At 33.4% G+C, this 21,728-nt stretch overlaps 2 protein-coding genes and 1 long non-coding RNA gene across 4 annotated transcripts; 1 reads left to right on the forward strand and 2 right to left on the reverse strand.

Moving 5' to 3' along the window:
- Window positions 1-392: 392 nt before the first annotated feature.
- On the forward strand, window positions 393-5,605 carry LOC118349835. Of its 2 annotated transcripts, none has more exons than XR_004802769.1 (5): window positions 393-486; window positions 580-802; window positions 4,127-4,162; window positions 4,240-4,579; window positions 4,784-5,605. It is a non-coding gene; the product is annotated as an uncharacterized LOC118349835 (long non-coding RNA). The 2 variants fall into 2 exon arrangements; XR_004802768.1 differs by having other exon boundaries at window positions 701-802.
- On the reverse strand, window positions 2,238-2,732 carry LOC118349834 (monothiol glutaredoxin-S9-like). The gene has a single exon (XM_035695501.1). The coding sequence runs from the start codon at window positions 2,609-2,611 to the stop codon at window positions 2,345-2,347; it is 267 nt and encodes an 88-aa protein (XP_035551394.1). The 5' UTR covers window positions 2,612-2,732; the 3' UTR covers window positions 2,238-2,344.
- Window positions 5,606-6,131: 526 nt separating the features above from the next.
- LOC118343832 (glutaredoxin-C11-like) lies at window positions 6,132-6,692 on the reverse strand. The gene has a single exon (XM_035682900.1). The coding sequence runs from the start codon at window positions 6,553-6,555 to the stop codon at window positions 6,247-6,249; it is 309 nt and encodes a 102-aa protein (XP_035538793.1). The 5' UTR covers window positions 6,556-6,692; the 3' UTR covers window positions 6,132-6,246.
- Window positions 6,693-21,728: the final 15,036 nt, after the last annotated feature.

Below are 21,728 nucleotides of genomic sequence, written 5' to 3' on the forward strand. Positions count from 1 at the left end.
TATCGGATTTCTAGTCATTTTCAAATGTTAGTTTACTCATATATATATATATATATATATATATATATTTATATAAATCCAAATTCTCAAACATTATATTCCTCAAAATATAAATCTCAGAAAATGTTAGATTCTTCAAACCACATTCAGGAATGATTTTATTCCAAATATATTACAACGAAAGATGGGGGTATTATATCTGGCACCAGCTTCTCTCTATTTTTATTATTTTTTTTAAAAAAGAAAAGATATTTTTAATCGTACAACTATCATGTAATAAAAAATAAATAAAAAATACATCAGATAAAAATTAATTTTTTAATTTTTTTGTTTTTTCCCAACGATTACGCGATGAATTACACTTTTTAAAAACTCATTTCTAGAACCCCAACATCTACGGTTTGTAAGAGAAACAATGTTCAACCATTGGGTCAGTGCAATGCAGAGATTGGTGGATTTATCAGAGGTACAGGAAGATACAAACCGGTGAGTCGTTCCTCCTTTCTTCTCAATATCTGTAACAGAGCAAAGGACATATACCAATTTCTTTTGTTTTCTTCAATATCATGTTCATTGAAGTTTCTTGACTGAGATTGAGGCTGATTGAACGGAAAAAGCCAAGAAGATCTTATTTTTATGCGATTCCTTGGGTCAAGAAGGCACCCCAGATGATGATATTCTCTTTTCTTTCGTTGCGCAGCCTCACTTTATATGCTTGTCTCCATTTATCAGTGAGGAATCTGCTGTCTGCTGCTCGCATCTGTGAACAGACTTCTTTCACCTTTGGCATTGCTAAGATAATGTAATACCTCACATGTTAATGTTAATGGCTGCTGATATTGATATTGAATTTGTCTTCCTTTCTTTCTCGATGACTTTTTTTTTTATCATTATTATTTAAATTTAATTTTTTTTTAAATGACACACGACACTTAGGCCACGTTTATATAGTGAAAGTGTTTCATTTTATCTCATCATTATAATTTTTTTAAATTTCCATACAAAATATAATAAATAATTTAATTTTTTCATGTCTCAAAACAATAATAATATTAAAAAAATAATATTCTAACAATATTTTATTCAACCTTAACTTTTATCTCAACTCATCTCATCTCAACTCAGTATCCAAATAACACCTTAGTGATTGATAACGAAGTGATATTTTAATATATACATTATTAATGGAATGATTAATTTAATCAAAATTGAAAGCACCAGGAGCAAAGTGTTACAAATTAGAGTTTAGGGACTTACAATCAATCGCAAGGGCAAACCACCGAGCTGGATTCAGGCTTGTGGCTTGAAGTTTCACTACTAGGGCTAATGTTACATGATGACATAGCGAACAATAGCAAAACAATTTAAAGGGGATTAGCCAAGGAATGCAATACCGTTCTTTACCCAAAAGTAGAGGAATCAATGGTGCACGTTCTACAAAGTTAAGAATTTTCTTTTTGAACTTTTGCATATGGAGGAATGCAATAGGGATACCAAAAGTTGGATTCTCTCCCTCCCAGAAATAGTTTTTGTTTTCAGAAATTGTTAAAGTTGCACTAATTTTCTTTTACTTGCAGAAGTACCCCTTTCTCTTCAATTTTTGCTGCTATTAAAAAACCCATTTAATTGTTTTTCTACATATGCACTCTGCAAACATAATCAAGCCACTATAACTTGGTAGTTTTCTGATAAATCATGATAAAGTGACAAAATCCCTATGGTTTCTATGCTAATGGATATTTTTGTTATATGTTAAGGTGATTATGATTGAAATACTTGTGGAAATCATGCATTCTGAATATGATAATGGTTTATTCTTTAGGACATGTCCAACTCTCAAGAGCTGTAGTTTTCCATCATTTGTAAATATCAAAGCTCCCTCTACTAAGACCAAGACTCCATATTCCCTTCTGGTGGCCATAATATATAGGATGTGAGACATCTGCTAAAAATTCCTATAATAGGATTGAATATTATCAAATATGTTAGGATGTGAAAATATCTGATTCAGGACATGTCCAACTCTCGAGAGCTGTAGTTTTCCAGAGATAGTAAATATCAAAGTTCCCTACAACTCCCAAGCTCTGACGATTGCATTCACCAATTTAGTTAGATTGCATACAACTCATGAAACAGTGTATTTAAAAGCCAACTTCATTAAGAATAGGAAACATAGTACACACTATATATAGCTAATTAAATGCTAAAGATTACTTCACACATAACACACTACAAAGACTATTCGAGCTTGTTGCATTACTAATTTTAGCCAAGTTTATTCTTCCCACGAGCTGTTGGAGTAATATATTCAAGGAGATTTATAAGGCTGCAGCAGTGGAGTCAGCTAGCCTTTTAGATGGAGGGACATGACTTCGTTGGTGGATCCTACCAGTGTTCCTCCAATGAACACAGCTGGTACAGGCGCATTACAACCCAACCTCATGAGAGCTTTCTCTATTTCCCTGCCTTCAGGGTCTTCGTCGATCTCATGAACCAACGGTTTCACCCCGAGTTCCTTAAATAGAATGATGACCGCATAACACATGCAGCAGGAACTTTTGCTGAATATCACTATCCCCTTCTCTGAAACCAATCTTGTCACCTTGTCCATCTTGGCGATCCTGATCAAGAATGTCTTCTTATTAGGGATGGAAATCTTGTGTAAAGATAACAAGTAATACAGGAAAAACTGTGTCTAATCTTCAGAAGTTTTTGGGTGGGTGACTTTGAGTTTCTTAAAACCTTAAAACCATGGATCGAATCCAAACTGAATTCGACCCAGTAGTTATATTGGGTTATAGGAAAAAGTGTTTGAAGCTTAAGGTTGTTTGAATTTTGAGCTCTAATGCTAGACTATTTATAGGGACAGGTCAGGGTGGGCTGCTTTCTTTGAACGAGAACATTTCAAAAGCTAGAGTGCTTTATTTAGATTCCCAAAGTAATAAAGAAACTCTCTAAGATGAAGGCTACGATATTTATGTTTCATTGATATGAAGATACTGTGTTTCTAACAGGCATAAAAGGTTGGCGGACATATATTCTACATGCTAATAACTCAATTTATTAGAGAAGCTGCGAGTATATAACCATCTGATACGTAGACTTTTGTTACTCTTTTCATATTATCAACCATGTTCATAAAATTTTGTATATTTTCTGTAATCAAGAAAAATCCATCAGGACACAACAAAAGTTGAAAATTCTATGGGGCAGGTCATTTTTACCAAATTCTCACAATCACCTTGGAGCTCTTATGCATAAAGACTGTGAATGAGATGGGCTTTCGGTGGCTGTGATTCTTCCTGTTGTGCCCACCAATTTGCATGATTCTTTTTCACACGCCAGTATGTCATTCCCTGTTCACAAATGTTGTACTGTTCTCCTCTCCATACAATGCTCTCACATGTAAAAATGAGCAGGCGATGAGTGCCTACTGATGTGAACTTTTCCCTTTGAGCAAAATAGGACAAACTTTGGACGAGCTAATGAATCACAAAGTTCATGAGTCATCTGCTTTACCATAATTGCATGGCACTCATGTTCAGCCATGGGATATCTGGCAACACATGTAGCCTATAACATTTTTATTTTATTTTAAGAGTTAGGGCCACATGTCGGAGTGGCCCCTTCCCAAATTTATTAAGAACAAACCCTCACTTATGGCAAAGGAATACCTTGGTTAAAAATCAAGCATATAAAAAATACACAACAAGCAATATGCCACAAAAAACCAAATCTCACCAAGAAAAGACTAAAAACAAGAATGAAATAGTAAGACCAACAACTCAAAGACCTCTCAGTTAAGGCAATGACAATTTATCCGTGCGCAACAATCCTTTTAGATATTTTGGAACTCTCAATAAAGAGCTTCAAACATAGGTCGAACCTTGAGCTCCTATTTTAGCTAAATAATCAGCCGGCACATTTCCTTCTCGATAAATATGATTGATACCATAATCTCCACCTTCAAACAAACCTATAACATTTGCACATATATAGTTGTCACTTCTTGGGTTCTAGGCTCTGTTAAGACACATGCATATATAATAGAGTATATATATTGAGCAACATGATAAATATTTGTACTCGTGATGTATGCATGATTGTTTTCATTTTTATTTTTTAGGTCCGTTGGAAGCTACTGCAGCCTATAAGCTCCAAGGTAAGGATAACCATGATTAATTCCTGAATAAGTTTCTTGGTAAAGGTGGGATTTAATCTAGACTTCTATTTTTGCAGTCAAGAAACTTAAAAATTAAAACAGTTGGCATCTTCATGTAGTGCCTACATGTTTGCATTTATGAATCTATTCTTGGTTTGTAAGAGCAAATCAGCCAACAAGGAAAAGTTTTTGGCTTTCTGGATGTGGAGGAATCCTAGGGAGGCATGACAACTTGTAGCATCAACATCTTGTCCCCTTCCTTAGGCCAAGGAGTCATGCACATGCAGTCACCATAAAGTTCTCTAAGTTGCGGTTGATTTAACCTGCTAGATGGTATCAATCTTTATCCCTTGCACCAGGTTCAAATTAAGTGGTGACAGAGGTTGAAGTTTGGAACCAACCATTTGATTCTCAAACGTAAGAATTACGCTTCAGCCTAATTATTCACGCAAGTATATAGAATGTATGTGTCTAGTAGTATATATATGTGTGTGTGTGTATGTACATGCTTCCATGTATACATACACAAATTTGGTATTTACCCTGTGAATATAAATGTCCCAATGCACAACTTTAAGTACATGATTCTATGACTAATGCTATGGTCTCTTCGTGGAGCAGGGATTGCTTTTAGCAAGTGGACAAGTATTTGTTGGAACATGGTTGATTACTCACCAAAAAACATTACACATCTTCATTCATTACAGTTTAGCTTGCATAAGTGTGCTAGTGCTGCAGTGGAATGTGTCATTTACCAGAGCAGTTCAAGATTGGGAAGTGGGAGACATTTCTGATTTCTACAGCACCTTGTATGCACTGAATTTGGAGCATGGCGTGGAGGACAAACTGCTGTGGACACACCCCGGGAACAAAAAATTCTCGGTTAAATCTTTATATAAGGCTATGTATACCCACTCTTCTCAAAATTTCCCTTGGAAGCGCATTTGGAAGAGCAAAGTGCCCCCAAAAGTTGCTTTCCTCAGTTGGCTGGCCTCTCACTCCAAAATTCTGACCATAGACAAGTTGAGGAAGTATGGTTTTTTCATAATGGATTGGTGCTTCATGTGCAAAAGGAATGGCAAATCGACAGACCATCTTCTTCTCCATTGTGATGTGGCAAAGGCTCTATGGGATAAGTCTTCTTAAGGCTGGACATTGCTTGGGTAATGCCCAAGAAGGTGGTGGACCTATTGGCTTCATGTTGGAGCTGATCACGTGGAAATTGTCCAGTAGCGGATGTTGGAAGATGGTGTCCTTATGTCTTATGTGGTGTATGTGGAATGAGAGGAATGAAAGATGTTTTGAAAATAGTGATCGCTCATTGGAGGGGATTAGAGACTCATTTTTCCAAACTTTGTTACTTTGGGCTAAGACTATTGTATTAGATGGGGGTGATTTTAGTGACTCGTGTGCGTCTTTTTTTGTTTGTAGACTGTAATTAGGTATTTCTCTTTTATATACCACCTGTTTACTTGGGCTATGCCTAATTTTGAATATGAATAAACTTTATTAATTATAAAAAATAATTCTCTTGAATGTTGTCTGATCATGACACAATTTTGAGAATTTAATTTGTTGCAGGACTTGGCTTTGCTATAGTCGGATAGGAAAAAATCCCAGAAACTTAAAACTTCACACCTGAGATCTCAAGTGTGTGTGCACAGAAACATACACACATACATACATATGTACATATATATATATATATATATATATTTTCAGGGTCAATGGAGGGTATGGTAATCAAGGGGCAGTTCAAATTTCACTAAAGGTGTCAAAAAATGGAAGATTTCTCATCTGTTTTGCTGAAGACCTCCTAATTCTCTGTAAAGGTGACATGAAATCTATCTCCCTTATAAATGTAAGACTAGGAGTTAGGTAACCCTGTTGTTGAGGTAAACTATGCCTTAATATGAACATGTATGTATGTTGATAATGTAAGTTTTGAAGAACAAATGCCCGAAGGCTATTTCCATATAGTGCAACTTTTTTCACAGTTTACAAGGAAACTTAAGAAAAAGCAAAGCCCTTATAAAACATTGTATTCAAAAAGCATGGTATGAGACTTTTTTTTTTTGTAGTTGCTAGAACCAGATGGCCTTGGCATCCATGAGCATTTGTTTGAGAGACCCATCAACATGAAGGGATATGATATCCTTCGCTGAGCCTACATACTTTCCTCCTATGAACACAGCTGGGACTGAGGGATTACATCCTAGCCCTCGTAGAGCATACTCCATATCCTTCCCATTGGCAACTTGGTCAAGCTCATGAATTGCAGGGCTGGCTCCAAGCTCATAGAAGAGTTGTTTGATGCTATGGCACATGCAACATGAGCTCTTGGTGAATATCACAGCAGCTTTCTTTGATGCCAAATCTTTTACCCTATCCATCTCAATAAGCTTCGCTTGCTTTGATAAAGATATCGAAAAACTGCTGTATGAAGAGTAGAAAAATAAGTTGCAATGCAGCTGAGGAACCTCCAATTGAAAGCTAAAGGCTTTTGGGAAAAGCTATGCAAGTGAGAGATTATTTTGTGTACTGAGGCTTAGTTATGGATATCGAGATTTCACGACCCTTATTTATATAGGCTCCTGAGGCCAAATGGATTGCATTGTTTATTCCAAAAAACTGAAAACCAGCTTAAGACTTTTTACGTAGATAAAAAAGAGGAAGTTCTTTCAGATATTTTGTTTAGATAAGAGAAAATGCCAACTATGATTTGGTTGATAGAGACCTTATGTGCTATAAACAAGTCGCATGTGCTAAGTTTAAATTGTTTGTTAACTTGTTGGAATTTGTAATCAAATATCTTTGATATTCTCAACTACCATTCCAACCGAAATGGTAGATCATGTGCTAAGATCAAGAGGCGCAACGGAGGATGACCAACTGGAGATGGTCGATTAGACAAGATGGCACGACACAGAGCCTATCGCTTCGATGCTCCATTTTATTGATAGTATTATAACATCTTTGACCAAGTTGCACGAGCTACTTGATGGATTAGCCTAGTAGTTACCTTAGTATCTATATGTACTTAAGGAACTTTGCCTCCAATACTATTATTTTTATAGATATTTTGGATTGACCCTATAAATTGAATGCCGATTATCTTCAATTTTTCGAATATGTTTTATGTTTGGGACATAACACGTCTGGTGCACAGTATTCTTAAAGAAAAAAAGTTTCTGCTACAAATACTACATATTTTTTTATGTATGTTAAGTGCATTGCATCTTTAATTGTTATAAATGGGGACAGATAACTTTGTGTTGCATGTTCCGACACTTCAGAATTCATCCAATCTAAAGCGAAATCTGGAGGCGTCAAATAGAAAATCCATAGTTATATTATTCTGTTAATGTAATTTTGTTGAAGCAAACAAAGAGTTAGTTCTAAGGTGATTGCAAATGTGATGCAAAATCCATCTCCATTTCCAGGTTTCCTATGACATAAACTAGTTCAAGTACGGATAATTTGTACTTCTACAGCCTTTCATATACCTTGGATCGGACCTATGTTGTCAATAGTTTTAAATGCTTTTAAATGTCAAGTATCACACACAAGGAGATTCAGAGCTTGGAGGAAGTGGAGAAGAGATACAAGGAGCGATAGCTTTCTTATCCATTCCCTTCTATTCAATCAGTGGGAAACACGACAGAGTTTATTTTATTCAATACTGTATGAACAACCGACATTATTAAAGACAGTCAAATATCCTATAGTACTATGGATAAACGTATATTGGAAGCGTTAGGAAATCTTGAGAAAGAAACTGGCATGGCCAAAAGAATCTATTTAATTATATATATAAAAATCGATATTGCAATACAAGTAACGCGTTTTAAATGACACCTTCTGTTTGCACTTGAATGACACCGAAAAAATAGCTACATGCCATGTTTATTTGCATTTGATATGACACAGAAAAAGGTGCAAAAAAAATGATCAGGAAGAAAAAATAACCGACATTTTTTCTGAAATAAATGCAAAAAAAAAAAAATGAAAGAATGAAAGAATTTTAAATCACACCTTTTATTTGCACTTGAATGACACCTAGAAAAGGGAAAAAAAAAAAATCTGGAAGAAAAAATAGCCGCTTGCCATGTTTGACATGGCACCGAAAAAGGTGCAAGCAAATAATGAAAAAATAATCGACATATTTTCTGAAAAACTACCATAGCACGTTCGAGATAGCAAGCTGTTTATTCTCATCTGCAGTTGAGATAGCATCGAGAAAAAGGACAAGATCAGGAAAAAGTGCAAAAGGAAATATATAACAACGGATTCCCAAAGACCGCTTCAATGACTTACTGTTTAAAACACGTACTCTTTAGACTCACTTATTTCATTTTCAATCCAGTTTTTTTTTCACTCTCCAATAACGACGGTGTTCTTAATCGGTTTGTTAAAGTAAATCTATACCACATCCGAAGGTTCTCATACGGTGTTCTTTATGTTATGCATGACTGATTTATCTGAATTAACTGATTAATCTGATTTATTTGACTAATCCAACTTAATCCTGTGTGCAAGGCTATACACTAACTTTCGATCCGATTTAGCTGGACAACACACTTAACCATGTGTGTAAGGCTATACACTAACTTCCCCTGCTATAACAAAGGAAGTCGATTGTGCAGTACTCTAGAGTACTACAGTGGACCACGTTTGAGTTCATGGCCATCTGATTAACTGTTATGAATTTATCTTACATTTGATCTTATGAAAACTTATGTGTCTTATACAACATGAGATGCATGAGAAGTATAATGCATACATAACTATAATATGCCGAATGAAACATGATAAATGACATGCTTGCAAATATCATGACATGTATGGTACGTAAACATTGGCTTTGAAAGAACTGACTTTAATAATAATATATATAGTAAGCTATCTATGTTAATTCTAATTTATGATCAAACTACTTACCTTATAGTGTTGCTTCCTAAAATTTCTGACACAAAATCGATTACGGTACTTGACTGAGAGGTTTTTGGTTTTTGGTTTTTTTTTCCCCAAATAACACGCGGAATAGAGATATTTATAAAGAGATTTGGGAGGGGGTGACAACCAGTTTGAATTAGACTTGGTTTAAAGAGCTTTAACATGAAGATAACTTGTAGAGTTGTATTCCTATTGAAATAGAATGCCGAAAAGTTCGAGTTGGACTCATTCACGATCATTCAAGAAGAGAGTTTGAATTTAAAAACATGATCTAATAGTTCATTTAATATATGATTGGCAATGACCGAGATTGCGTATGAGGCTTTCAATAAGTAATGATTTTAAATTGAAACAAATTTCTAATGACCGATCTTTAAATTCTAAAAAGAGTCTAACTCATTCAATAAATAATAAATGGAATTAACCTAGTTATTGAGCCTAATTAAAATTTCTAATCAATCTCAATAATTTATCGCTCGTGGGCTTATCTAATATGGACCCATTAAATATAATTTTGGCCTAATAAAAATTATTATTATCTTGAACTTAGAATTATTGAGCCGGGTCATTACAAACTCTCTCCTTACAAAAATTCCGTCCTTGGAATTTGCTAGACCTCCAACAACCTACATTCTTTCTATGTCTCTTTTACTCCTCAATAGTTTAGTTGAACTTAATATTCCAATAATTATAATCGTGCCCTATTTTGGTCCAATACTTTACTAAATCTTTAAGCGTACACATCAGCACGCTACGTATCAACCATCATACACTCCAAATTCAACTCAAACTTAAATAAGTATCTGCCTTAATAATGGAATCGATTAAAAGCCTAATAATAAACCCACCCAAAAATTATCTTAATTCAACATACAATAGTAACTAATGATCTCCACATAAATAAAACTCTCCACATAAAATAATAATAAAACTCTCCATCTAAAATAATAACTTCAATAAATCATAACCGAAAACTCTCTAAAGTTTGGATTCTAAAGCTTATACCTCTTTCTTGGTGATAAAATCGTGTTACCTATAGAACATAAGATATTTTCCACCAATTATCAAGAAATACCATACACCATACATACATCTATGTCATAAATTAATAACACCCAAATTATTAAGTGGTGTTATAGTTTAATTCAGAGTGTCGATCCACAGAGAGTCGAAAGAAACACTACAAGAACGCAAACCTAAAGAAAAAGACCAATGGCAAGATGATATGAATCGGAAAAGTATTTTGAAATCTACTAAAACACGTAATTAAAATGAGATTATGACACAAATAAAAATGAAAATAAAGTTTCGGGCTTCCATCAACCGAATCCAACACTTGATTTTTCCAATCCAAATTATACACACGATTAGGAATTATAACACCAAATTTCTAATAGGAAGATATGACAATATGCTCATCTAATTTCACAAATTTAATTATAGAATCTATTCCCCATTTACAAACAACAATTTTCATTGATAAAATGGAATATCAAATCTAAAGACGATTATATGTTCATAAACAATAGTATAACAAAAGATCACATCAATGACATGAAAAATCTACGTGGAATGTTAGAAAATCTATGTGAAAAATCACATCAAGATCTAAAATCGAAACTGACCAGCTTCAGGTCATGTTAGAAATGAGGGCTTTTCGGGTCGGGTCGGGTCGGGTCGGGTCGGATGAACAGTCCTAAATATGTGGAATGTTTAATTAAATGGAGGTAGAGTGTAGAGTTAAGAGTTTGAACTCAATATCTCTACTCTAGCATTATGTGAAATCAAAAATTAAAAAAAAAAAAACTTAAAATGATGGAAATATATGGATTTAAATAATTTATTTATTTTTTTATCTAAACAAATTATACCAATTAATATAGAGTAATGCTACATGCAATTGTGGAGTGCGCAAATATTATGCAGTCATTTTGAAAAAGAGTGGAGTCCGCTATTAAAAAATTAATTTTTTTTATGTGGGTCTCATATTTATTTACTTTTTTAAAAATAATTATATGGTGTTTGTACACTCACAATTGTAATTATTATTTTTTATTAATATATGATAGTATAATTATTACCTATATAATTTATGAAATACTCTACTTACATCAAGTCACCTCAACTTAATTACCTTTATTCTTTTAGTATTTTTAAAATTTTATTCTTTCCCTAATTAAAAAACCATCCCTTTTCACTTTCCCTGTTGAATCACATTTTGAACTAGAACACGGCAACCAAAGGTAGGTTGAAATTCAAGTAGCAGATCGGCACTTGTACAAGTAGGGCCAGCTCTCTCATAAGGTAAGTTAAGCGGTTGCCTAAGGTTCTATAGTAGAAGAATGTCTAAAAAAGTATTAAAAAAATAATTAAGTACAATTATTTAAAAAAAAATTAAATTATCTAAACTAAATAAAAAGACATTAACATTGAAAATTGAAAAAATCAATTCTCAACTCCACCGTAGAAAACAATCGCTAACAATTATAAAATATATATATAAATTTTTATTAAATTACATAAACTTTGCAACTTCTATTAAGAAAGCCAAAAGTCACAACAATGATTGAAAATTCAATGGTTTCAATCTACCTCTACATAGTCCAAAAAAATCCAACGCAGCATCTCAAAAACTCTCATTTTATAATTGAAATCGACAAATCTTATTTTATCACATTTGTACTCCCCTTTCCATTCTCTAATTTCTCTATTCCGCATCCATCTTGCTTGTATTTGCACTGACAACCTCTTCATTGTCTCCAATCACACGCATCGCCAGACAACATACATTGAGTAGCTGCTGCAGCTCTACTGTATTTTGGTGATGAAAGTAAATAAAGCTAAAAGTTGATTAATCTGAAGCTCTGAACTGCAGTTTCTACTTTCTATATAAAGTGAAGTTTTTTTGTTTTATATATATACAATGAAGCACTGAAGGTTTGTGGTAATAAAAGAGCCACGTGATTCCATGAATGACTTGTTTAAAACATCATTGTCCCTTGGTTGTTTTTGTCTTATTCTTCAAGACGGTTACGTTTGGATAGTAAGAATACTTAAGAAGTGTTGAGAATGTTTGTGAATAGTTATGAGTAGAGATTGGAGTGAATTTGTGAGTCCCATTGAGAGTATTTTAAGTTATTTTGATGTGTGAAATATGTTGAATTGTTGACTTTTGGATAGGTAGTTGAAAAATGTATGGGTCTTATAAATATTATAATGATTTTATTGTAGTGATTTTTTAATATTAATAAATATTGTAGTGATTTTATTTTATTTTTATATATAATAGTGATAAATATTATAATGATTTTATTTTTATATATATAATAGTGATTTTATTTTTTATTTATATATAATAGTGATAAATATTATAATGATTTTATTTTTTATTTATATTTAATAATGACAAATATTATAGTGATTTTTGGAAAGACTTTGATACGAAGATGGTTCATTGCGTTTGGCATGTGAAGTATTTTCAATAGTACGAGAATACATAGAAAGTGTTGAGATATGTTAACTACCCAAACCTAGATAATTGACCATAGGCTCATAGCTTTCACAATTCACATAGCCCATGGGCCAGGGCACCTATTGCCTATTTTTCAAACTTTGTTTATTTTTCTTTCAATATTTTAGTCTATAATTTATTTCTTGATTTTGGATATTAATATTAAGATATTTTATTTTATTGTGCATATTAACAATTTTATATAAAAGTGAAGACCATTTTTTATATAAAAGTGAATCTCATTTTCTAAATCGGATTCTATTGTTTTATGTTAATATTTATTTTATTCTAAAATATTCATCAGCATAGTAAGATTTTATATAATGGATATTGCTCTTTTCTATTAGAAAATATGTCTAATAGAAAATATTCATCTGGATATGAGAAACTTAAAAAAAAAAATAGAAAAATTGATTGAAATCCAAAAAGGATCTTTAAATAAATTTGTTACTACCAATAAACAAAATATAGTAGAAACTTTAGATGAAACATTTATAGATGATCAAGAAACATACCAAATAAGACCACAAGATAATAAAATAAATTAAGAAATACAACAAAAACAATATAGAGATAATGAAACAACACAACAAACCCAAAAAAAAAAAAAGGATCTGAGGATAGTGCTTAAGAATGTACTACTACAATTATTGCTGGAGAATTTGGAAAAAGTATAAAATCTTAAATTGACTTACCATATTATCAATTGAAAAGAAAATATTAGAAGAATTTGAATATAAAAATTTAATTAACAATTTTGCATCTCAAAAAATAAGAAAAATAATTTTTAAATAAAAATATATTTAAATATAACCTAGTTAATTTGATATAAGAAAAATGCCGGTTTTAAATTATCGCGTTAAGCCTCAAAATCTATTGAGCTGCCCTGTGTACAACCATATTCATTAGCGTTTATATGCGTTCCAATTAGGTGAGCTAAAGTTTTGTAAATTAGTTGAAAATATAAATGAAAATGGAGCAAAATATTATTGTAATCAGCTCTTCTACGTACAACCGCTGTGGGGAATCGTGATGTAATCGGCTAATGATACGTCAGAGGATATATTAAAAAAAATAAAGAAGAAGAAAATAGACGAAAGTAAATAGACGAAAGAAGAAAGATGGATGCCCAAACTTTGTGAGAAAAAGCAGAGCAGAGGGTCGTCTTCTACAACTCAAATTTGTGGTTGTCTTCGTGGGTAGGAAAAAAAGTAGAGATTGCTTGTTCATCTTTGATCTCAGATCTGCCAGATCAAAAAATAAAGAGTGATACTTCCAGATCAAAATGGATTAACAAAATTTGGACAGTTGTGCGAGTCGTCGTGGGTAAGAGAAATTTGAATAGCTATAGATTTGCTTTCCAGGATGCATCCCGTCTAGATCTATGAAATAAATGTCTCATTTTTCTTTGGTTTGATGATGTCTTTGGTATTTTTATAGAGAAAGTCGTTGATGGGTTCGATGCATCATTTCCAACAATTTTCTGCAAATCCAAGATTCACTGAAAAGGGGCCAATCTGATCACACCAGTTTGGATTATGTTGTCGAGAAGATTGCACCATGTTGTACCATGAAATCCCATGAATTTCTGAACCATTTCCCAGGATCAATTGATTTTTGTAGGTTTTCAAAATATAGATTTGTAAGGTGATGTCTTTGGTATTTTTTTTGAGTTGGTGATGTGTTTGGTTTTGAGCTACGTATTATAAAAAGCGACCTGATTCGCTACTTTGCAAAATGTGTTGTAGAGGGTTGCCCATGGCGCATCCGTGCAGCTGAGCTTCCCAATGCCCCACATTCACGATATGGTGGACTTTCTATGCTTTTCCACCTTTCCTTTGGAAACTTGTGTGATGTTACTGTAAAGAAAAATAGGATGAAGAAGAAGAAATGAGGTAATAGGAAGACGAAGAAGAGACGATGTGTTTTGACAAATAGAATGAAACGGTGCCGTTTTAATTATACCACTTGGGATGCGGTTTCCCAACGGTTTCCCTACCGATTACAAATAGCATTTTACTATTGTAATTATGCATGCATTACTCTCGTTACACGCGAAAAAAACAAAGGGTTTTGATGTTCTTGATAACCGAAAAAAAAATAAACTCCTAATATTTTACAATAATTTATATAATTATATTTAAAATAAATGATATTTTTTATAAAATAACTTATGAAATATTTTTATAAAATTATTATTTTATAAAATACATTCTTTTTAAAATATGATATGTAAATAATTTATATTTTTTTTATAAAATTTTGTAAAAAATTCTGGACATTCAAGGTCAATCCGTATTTTTTTAAAATAATAATTCTAGATACAGTTGTAGGGTATACAACCCCGCGCACTTCCTTTGAAAAAAATAGAGTCTATTATTAAAAAATAATTTTTCATGCGTATTCAAAATTTTTTTTTTTTCAAATGGAGTGCATGAGACATTCGCATCCTAAGATTGTAAATATTATTTCTCTTTTTTAAATTGATTTATATATAAAAGATTTGTTCGTGCAGTGAATTCTATGTTTACCAAATTAGCCACCGTTTTAGAAAAAGATCAAATTGGAATACCTTACTATCGTAACGAAACACACCCTATGCCCAATTCCACCGCACCGCTGCTATTGGCCCTGGTTTGCTGCGACTGTGGTAGGTATTTTCCTATAACACACCTTAGGTATTTGATAAAAATAACACAGATATGCTTCTTCGAGTGGAGTTCCTCCAGAAGAATGAGAGAAAAAATTATAGAAAAGAGACAAAGAAAGTTCTATATCATTCCAAAATGTCTTACCCTATCCATCGTCTCAGTACATATACTCCTATGAAAACCCTATGGGGAGCTAAGTAGAGGCCATTGGCCTTTTAAGTTCAAATTAACAGCAAATAAACATAAGTGGAGATACAAGCATATGGGCTTAACTAACATGACCCTAGACCATACAGAGAAGTACAATAAAACTAAGTAAAAAACATTAGCCATATGAGCCCAAACTTCTAAATCTTTATTACCCCAAACCAAAGCCCACCATGACTTTGGTCTACTCCTATAGATATACTAAAGTGTGACAAACCTTCCACTTCAAAGCACCTTGTCCACAAGGTGCGGTTATGCTTCAATCCTTCCCAAACATTAGTAAGGCTCTTATAAAATGATATATACTCTCTTGCAAGTGCTATCACTTATAGCTGATCCATACCTACTTCCTTCCAAATCTCCAACAAGTACTGCCCAACAACTACCTCTAGGCGTGTTCTATAAATTGTTTGGCATGGTTTACCCAGTGCACCAAATTTAGTCGTTGGATTTGGGAGATAAATGGTCTCCTCGTCATCGTCATGAAAAATCAAAACCAAAATCAAAATCAAGTTTTGTTCACCAAATTAAGGATTTCCCTCAAGTTCTTTTCCCCTTCCTCTATCAAAGGGCCAATGAGTTGTTATTATAAAAACCTTGAGGGAAAAAATAGGCACTATAAGATTTCGGGAATCTCGTCCCATTTCTAGATTTATCCCATAGCACCCAAAAATAGCCCTAAGTAGCAATGCATCGAGCAACTGAAGAGCAACATTCTATTGCAGTGTTATTGGCACTGGCATTGTCAACTGCAATACAAAGTACTTTTCTAATCCCGAAATCCTTTATATAGTCATTCATCTCATTTCTAATGGATGAAATCTTGTGATCTTCAAATTGTTTGAACCCAATAATCCGCTTATGCAATATCCACTCACTATCAATAAAGTGGACTGTGATATGCATATAGCTAAGATTTTGTATGGGCATCTATGTATCAATTGTAAATGACACTCTCTGGCCAGTGGTAATAAACATCTCCTTCATATGTGCTTTCTCCTTAGCATGCATCTTCAAATGCTCTCGCATTACCGTATATTGTGAAGGCATGAGAAATTGGGGCTCAAGACACTGCACAAATCTACTGAAGCCTTTTTCCTCAACAGTGAGAAAATGCATCTCATCCATAATGATAATTTCTGCAAGCAAATCCCTCAGCATATTCTCACTGTAGATGCTGTAGAAGTTTCTTACTCTGCGTACCATCAGTGGCTAGAAGTTTCGTAACTTAACTTCGTCTGATCATTGGCCACCAACTCCTTGTGTATCTTATACAACTGGCGACCTATAAGATATGCTATTAAAACTTCGTCTGATCATTGGCCACTAACTCCTTGTGTATCTTATACCACTGGCGACCTATAAGATATGCTATTAATATAGAAGTGTCTTGCTTCTTCAAATGACAACCACAAATTTGCCTACACTAGTGTCACATTGCTTGCAGGTTCTCATGATCACTAGGGATTTGGGTGAAATATTTTCATGTCCATGATTTTTTTTTATTAGGTCATGGTGGTTGATCGACATCAATATCCATGTAACACCCTGCTCCCCATGTTTAAGAATAAAATCACTTTTAGAAATTCTCGAGAAAGCCAGAATGCTACTACTGAACTTGACTTAAAAATATTTTCTTTTATTTTAAAGGAAACTCTAAGTACAAAGATTCCATATAATAAATAGAGTTGTTTTGAATTAAAATAATAAAATTGTAAATGAGAGTGCATGTAAGTATTTTTAAAATTTCACAAAATCTGTGTCATAAAAATCATAACTTAAAATCTCTATACATGATCTAAGCCACTATGACACTTTTCTGGATCAAATCACGTCCTGCAGCTCTACCTTTATAAATATTCTGACCTGGGTAGTTTAAAAACATAAAACAACTAAAATGAGTCGATGACTCAGTAAGAAACTCATCATAATGTAAACATATTTAACATAAAGTTTTTCATAAAATATTTCATCCTGAGAACTTAAAATCAAGACTGTTCATACGTATGCTATGATATGCATGACTTATCTTGGCTTATCTTACTTATCATATTGGCTCACACACTTAATCATATGTACAAGGTTGTGCACCAGCCCCACATCTCATGGTTGTAAGCATACTATGGTGTACCACGTTTAGGTCCGTGGTTTGCACGTCTACCCATAAATCGCATTGGTACCATGCATCTAAATGACCATCTGGATAACTATTCTGAACTTATCTTGATCTTATGAAAGCTTATGTGTCTTATTCAATGTGAAATGCATGAGATGCATAATACATACATAACAATAATATGCAAGATGAAACATAATGAATGGCATGCTTGCAAATATCATGACATGCATGATATGTAAACATTGGCTTCCAAAGAACTGACTTTAATAATAATATATATAACTATCTAACGTATGCAAATCCTAATTTATGATCAAACTACTTATCTCGCAGCATTAATCCAATATTTCCAGTATGAAATCAATCATGTGAACTAGAATGAGAGAGAAAATGTGAAGGATGTTGTGAGATGAATGAGGAAATCGGCTATTGATGTGGTGAACATGGAACATGGACGCTGCTGGACTGGGTATCTTGGGTTCCGCCGTTGCACTTACGAAGGTTTATGGTTTTTTCCAAATAACACATGGAAGAGAGATATTTATAGAGAGATTTGGGAGAGGGTGTCGACGAGTTCGAGTTGGACTCGATCGAAATCATTCAAGAAGAGAGTTTGAATTTAAAAACACGATATAGTAGTTCATTCAATGTATGATTGACAGTAATTGAGACTGCATATGAGACTTCAACCAGTATTGATTTTAAATTGAAATAAATTTCTAATGACCAATCTTTAAATTCTAAAAGGAGTCTAACTTGTTTAATAATAATAATAATAAATGAGATTTAACCTCATTATTGAGTCTAATTAAAATTCCTAATCAATATCAATAATTTATTGCCCCTGAATTTATCCAATATGACCTATTAAATATAATTTAGGCCTAATAAAAATTATCAATATTCTGACCTTAAAATTATTGTGTCGGATCGTTATAATCCAACTCCTCATCCTCATTAAGAATACATTCATATTCTATATCTATAGGTACTTGACTACTTGCTCCAGATGTGGGTCTAGGGGTGGAAGTACTTGTCGGTGTAGGAATTGTGGCATCTCCTTGTGGACAATTGTCCTGAGTAGGTACAACATTCATATCTATTTCAATTGAGCTGGAAAAATTTAAAAAACAACCAATAAAGACATGCTGTGAAAAGAAATTCCACAATAGGGCAACAAAATTATGTAGCCCGCAAACAACAAAATGATTTCAATATAGAATGAAATCCCCCAATTCAAAACCCCCAATTCGGAGAGAAATTCTAAAAATCTTCAAACCCTAAAATCAAAATTCCACAATAGGGCACCAAAATTTGGCAACTCTCAAACAACGAATTGAACTAAATATATAATTAAATCAACTCAATGAAGTCAACGACAACAATAATAAAAAAATCCTCAAAATTTTGAAACCCTTAAATAGAAATCAATATAAATCAAACAACAAAAACAAATCAATTCAGGAGGCGAACTTACGGCGTCGCAATGGCTGGCGGGAAGGAATCTACTGTGGTACTAGGTTTGCGACAGTGTCACGACAACGGGAACAAGAAGCAGCACGGCTAACAGGCAGAGTGAAACAGAGTGGAAAGAAACGATTTGAGAAAGAGTGAGGGGGAGAAGAGGGGTCCTGAGTTTTGGGCCCCGATTTGAACAAAACAACGTTGTTTCACTTGAAATGGAACAAAGTTGTTTTAGTTAGTTAGTTTCAAAATATCAGATGTTATCGACACTGTTTTACATATGATTTAAAAAGAAATTAGTTAGAGTTCGTAGTCCATATGGGCTCCGACTCTGACATAGAACTTCAGAGTTACTTTGACTCTGACTCCGACTCCGAATCTCGACTCCGGAGTCAGAGCTAGAGCGGGCGTTGATCGGAGTCAGAGCTGGCAAAAGTTTTGCACAGACCTAGTTGTAGTTTACAGACAAACAAAAGGGGGGAAAGAAAACCCCACGATTGGGCTTTTAGAGGTTTGGGTATCAAGAATACCTCATGTATTCTCAAAATACTCCACTACTATTCATTACTTTATTATTACTTTTTACTAATATTTATTACTTTTCACTACTATTCAATATTATATTATTCTTTTTCATTACTTGATTATTACTATTCACAACTTCTTAACACTTCTCAATACCTCGTACTGAGAACATTTTACTATGATCTTGACGAATCTATATGGACAAATACTCAGTAGTCAGTACCTCGTATCCATATTGTTTGCGTGTGAGAAAGTCCACCTCCATGGTCAATCTCACCCACCTGATTTTGATCTCTCTTTTATTTTATTTTTTTCCATTTCAATTCTTACCGTTGTTTGTTAGTAAAACTGACGAAAAGTTATATTAACTACTTCATGTTCTTCGTTACTTTAAATTTCAAAATTATTTTTTCTCATTCGTTTGGATTGATCTTTCTTGGAGTTGACTAGGGTTTGAACTGGGACAATTTCCAGCTGAATTGAACTCTTCGACGGTCTTTCACTGTGTAAGAGCAAGCACGACGGAGAATCGATTTGCTTCTTGGTTTTTGTTTTCCAAAAATCGAAGCTCAGACTCTCCTCCCACTTGACCTTCGGGAACTCCTTCATTTGAAAAACCTAATGCCAGCCTCCCTCCCTCCCTCCCCTCCCTCCCATTTGAAACCATAAAACCGAAGCAATCTCAGGGCACCACTTCCATTTCCTGCAAAAATTGAGCGGCAGATTCATCTCTTCATGTATGTCCTTGATTGTTTTCTATATAAACAAACACATATTCTGTGTTTTAAAACTTTCAAAACAAAAGGTAGTATTCTCCAATGTGTAAAACAAGCATGCGATACTGTGCCCAGTACAAATTGTATTTTTTTTCCTTTTAATTTTTTTTTAAAAACATAGCAATAACCACTTAATTAACTACTAAGTAAAAAAAATTAAAAATAAATACATGAGCGATCAAATTAAAGAAATAAACTCAAGGAACATAGAATATTTTCCATAAAAACAATGGGGGAGAGGGACGAAAGAATGGGTATCAGGTTCAGATCAATTTTTTATAAAAGAATGGGTAAAAGATCACAAACAAATAAATATAGAAGTGGGTGAACACCCAATGATGCAAATCATAATGAGTCCTTCTACAATAACCGGCCCTCCCGCTTGACGTGTCATGTCTCTATCATGCCACATATCATTATATTTTTTAAAAAAAGAAGAGGAAAGGTACACAAACGTAAATGAGACTTTTTATATCTCATTTCTGGGTGAGTTTCTCAACGATTAGCCTCAACATAAATGTCATTTTTAATTACATTTTTCTCATGTGAGTTCCCCAGCAACATCGGCCTCCAGTATCCCTTATAAATGAAGTTCCCAATTCAAGAAAAAAAATTCACAAAAAACTCGATCCAATAAATGTTTTTGAACAAAGGAAACTTTCACTCTTAAATTCCAAGATGAAGTAAGAATCCTAAGTTTTTTGAGAAAACAATACAAACATTCTATTCTTTTTCTTTTATTATGCTCATCTCAATTTTCTCACAACGAAACATAAAACATGGATTTTAGTAGATAAAAGAATGTGAAAGAATTACCAATGAACATGTCAAAATGAGCGTACCACCAAAGGCAAACGGAGATTCGACATCAACACGAAACAACAACAGCCAGACGAAGAAGCAAATTCAAGAACTTTATATATTTACAAGAAAGTTAACACGGAAATGCAACGCGTATTGACGAGAAGATATGAACCATAAGACCCACTAAATCCCAAACACTTCAATTAATAAAGAAAAAAGAAATCTCTATAGAGGCAAAGAGATAGAATAAAAAAATATTGAATTTTTTAAAATAGTTTCATGTTAATAAACAAACGGTTCCTATAATAGTTTCAAAGGAAAATAAGAAGTTTCAAACAAATACGTGTTGTTTGGCTTGCAGACGATGGGATTAGAAAAAAATTGATAGGTTTGGTTTGCGGACAATGAGTTTGGGAGAGAACTCAGAAAAGAAGAAAAATTGATGAGAGAAGAGAAGAATATTATGCATTCAAATTTTATCTTTTTATTACTTAAAAATCAACCAACGTGAACATTCCACATTAAGCGGGATGAAGGATCGGTGTGAGTAGAA

Source organism: Juglans regia, chromosome 11 (genome assembly GCF_001411555.2).
Source record: "Juglans regia cultivar Chandler chromosome 11, Walnut 2.0, whole genome shotgun sequence".
Taxonomy (NCBI): Eukaryota; Viridiplantae; Streptophyta; class Magnoliopsida; order Fagales; family Juglandaceae; genus Juglans; species Juglans regia.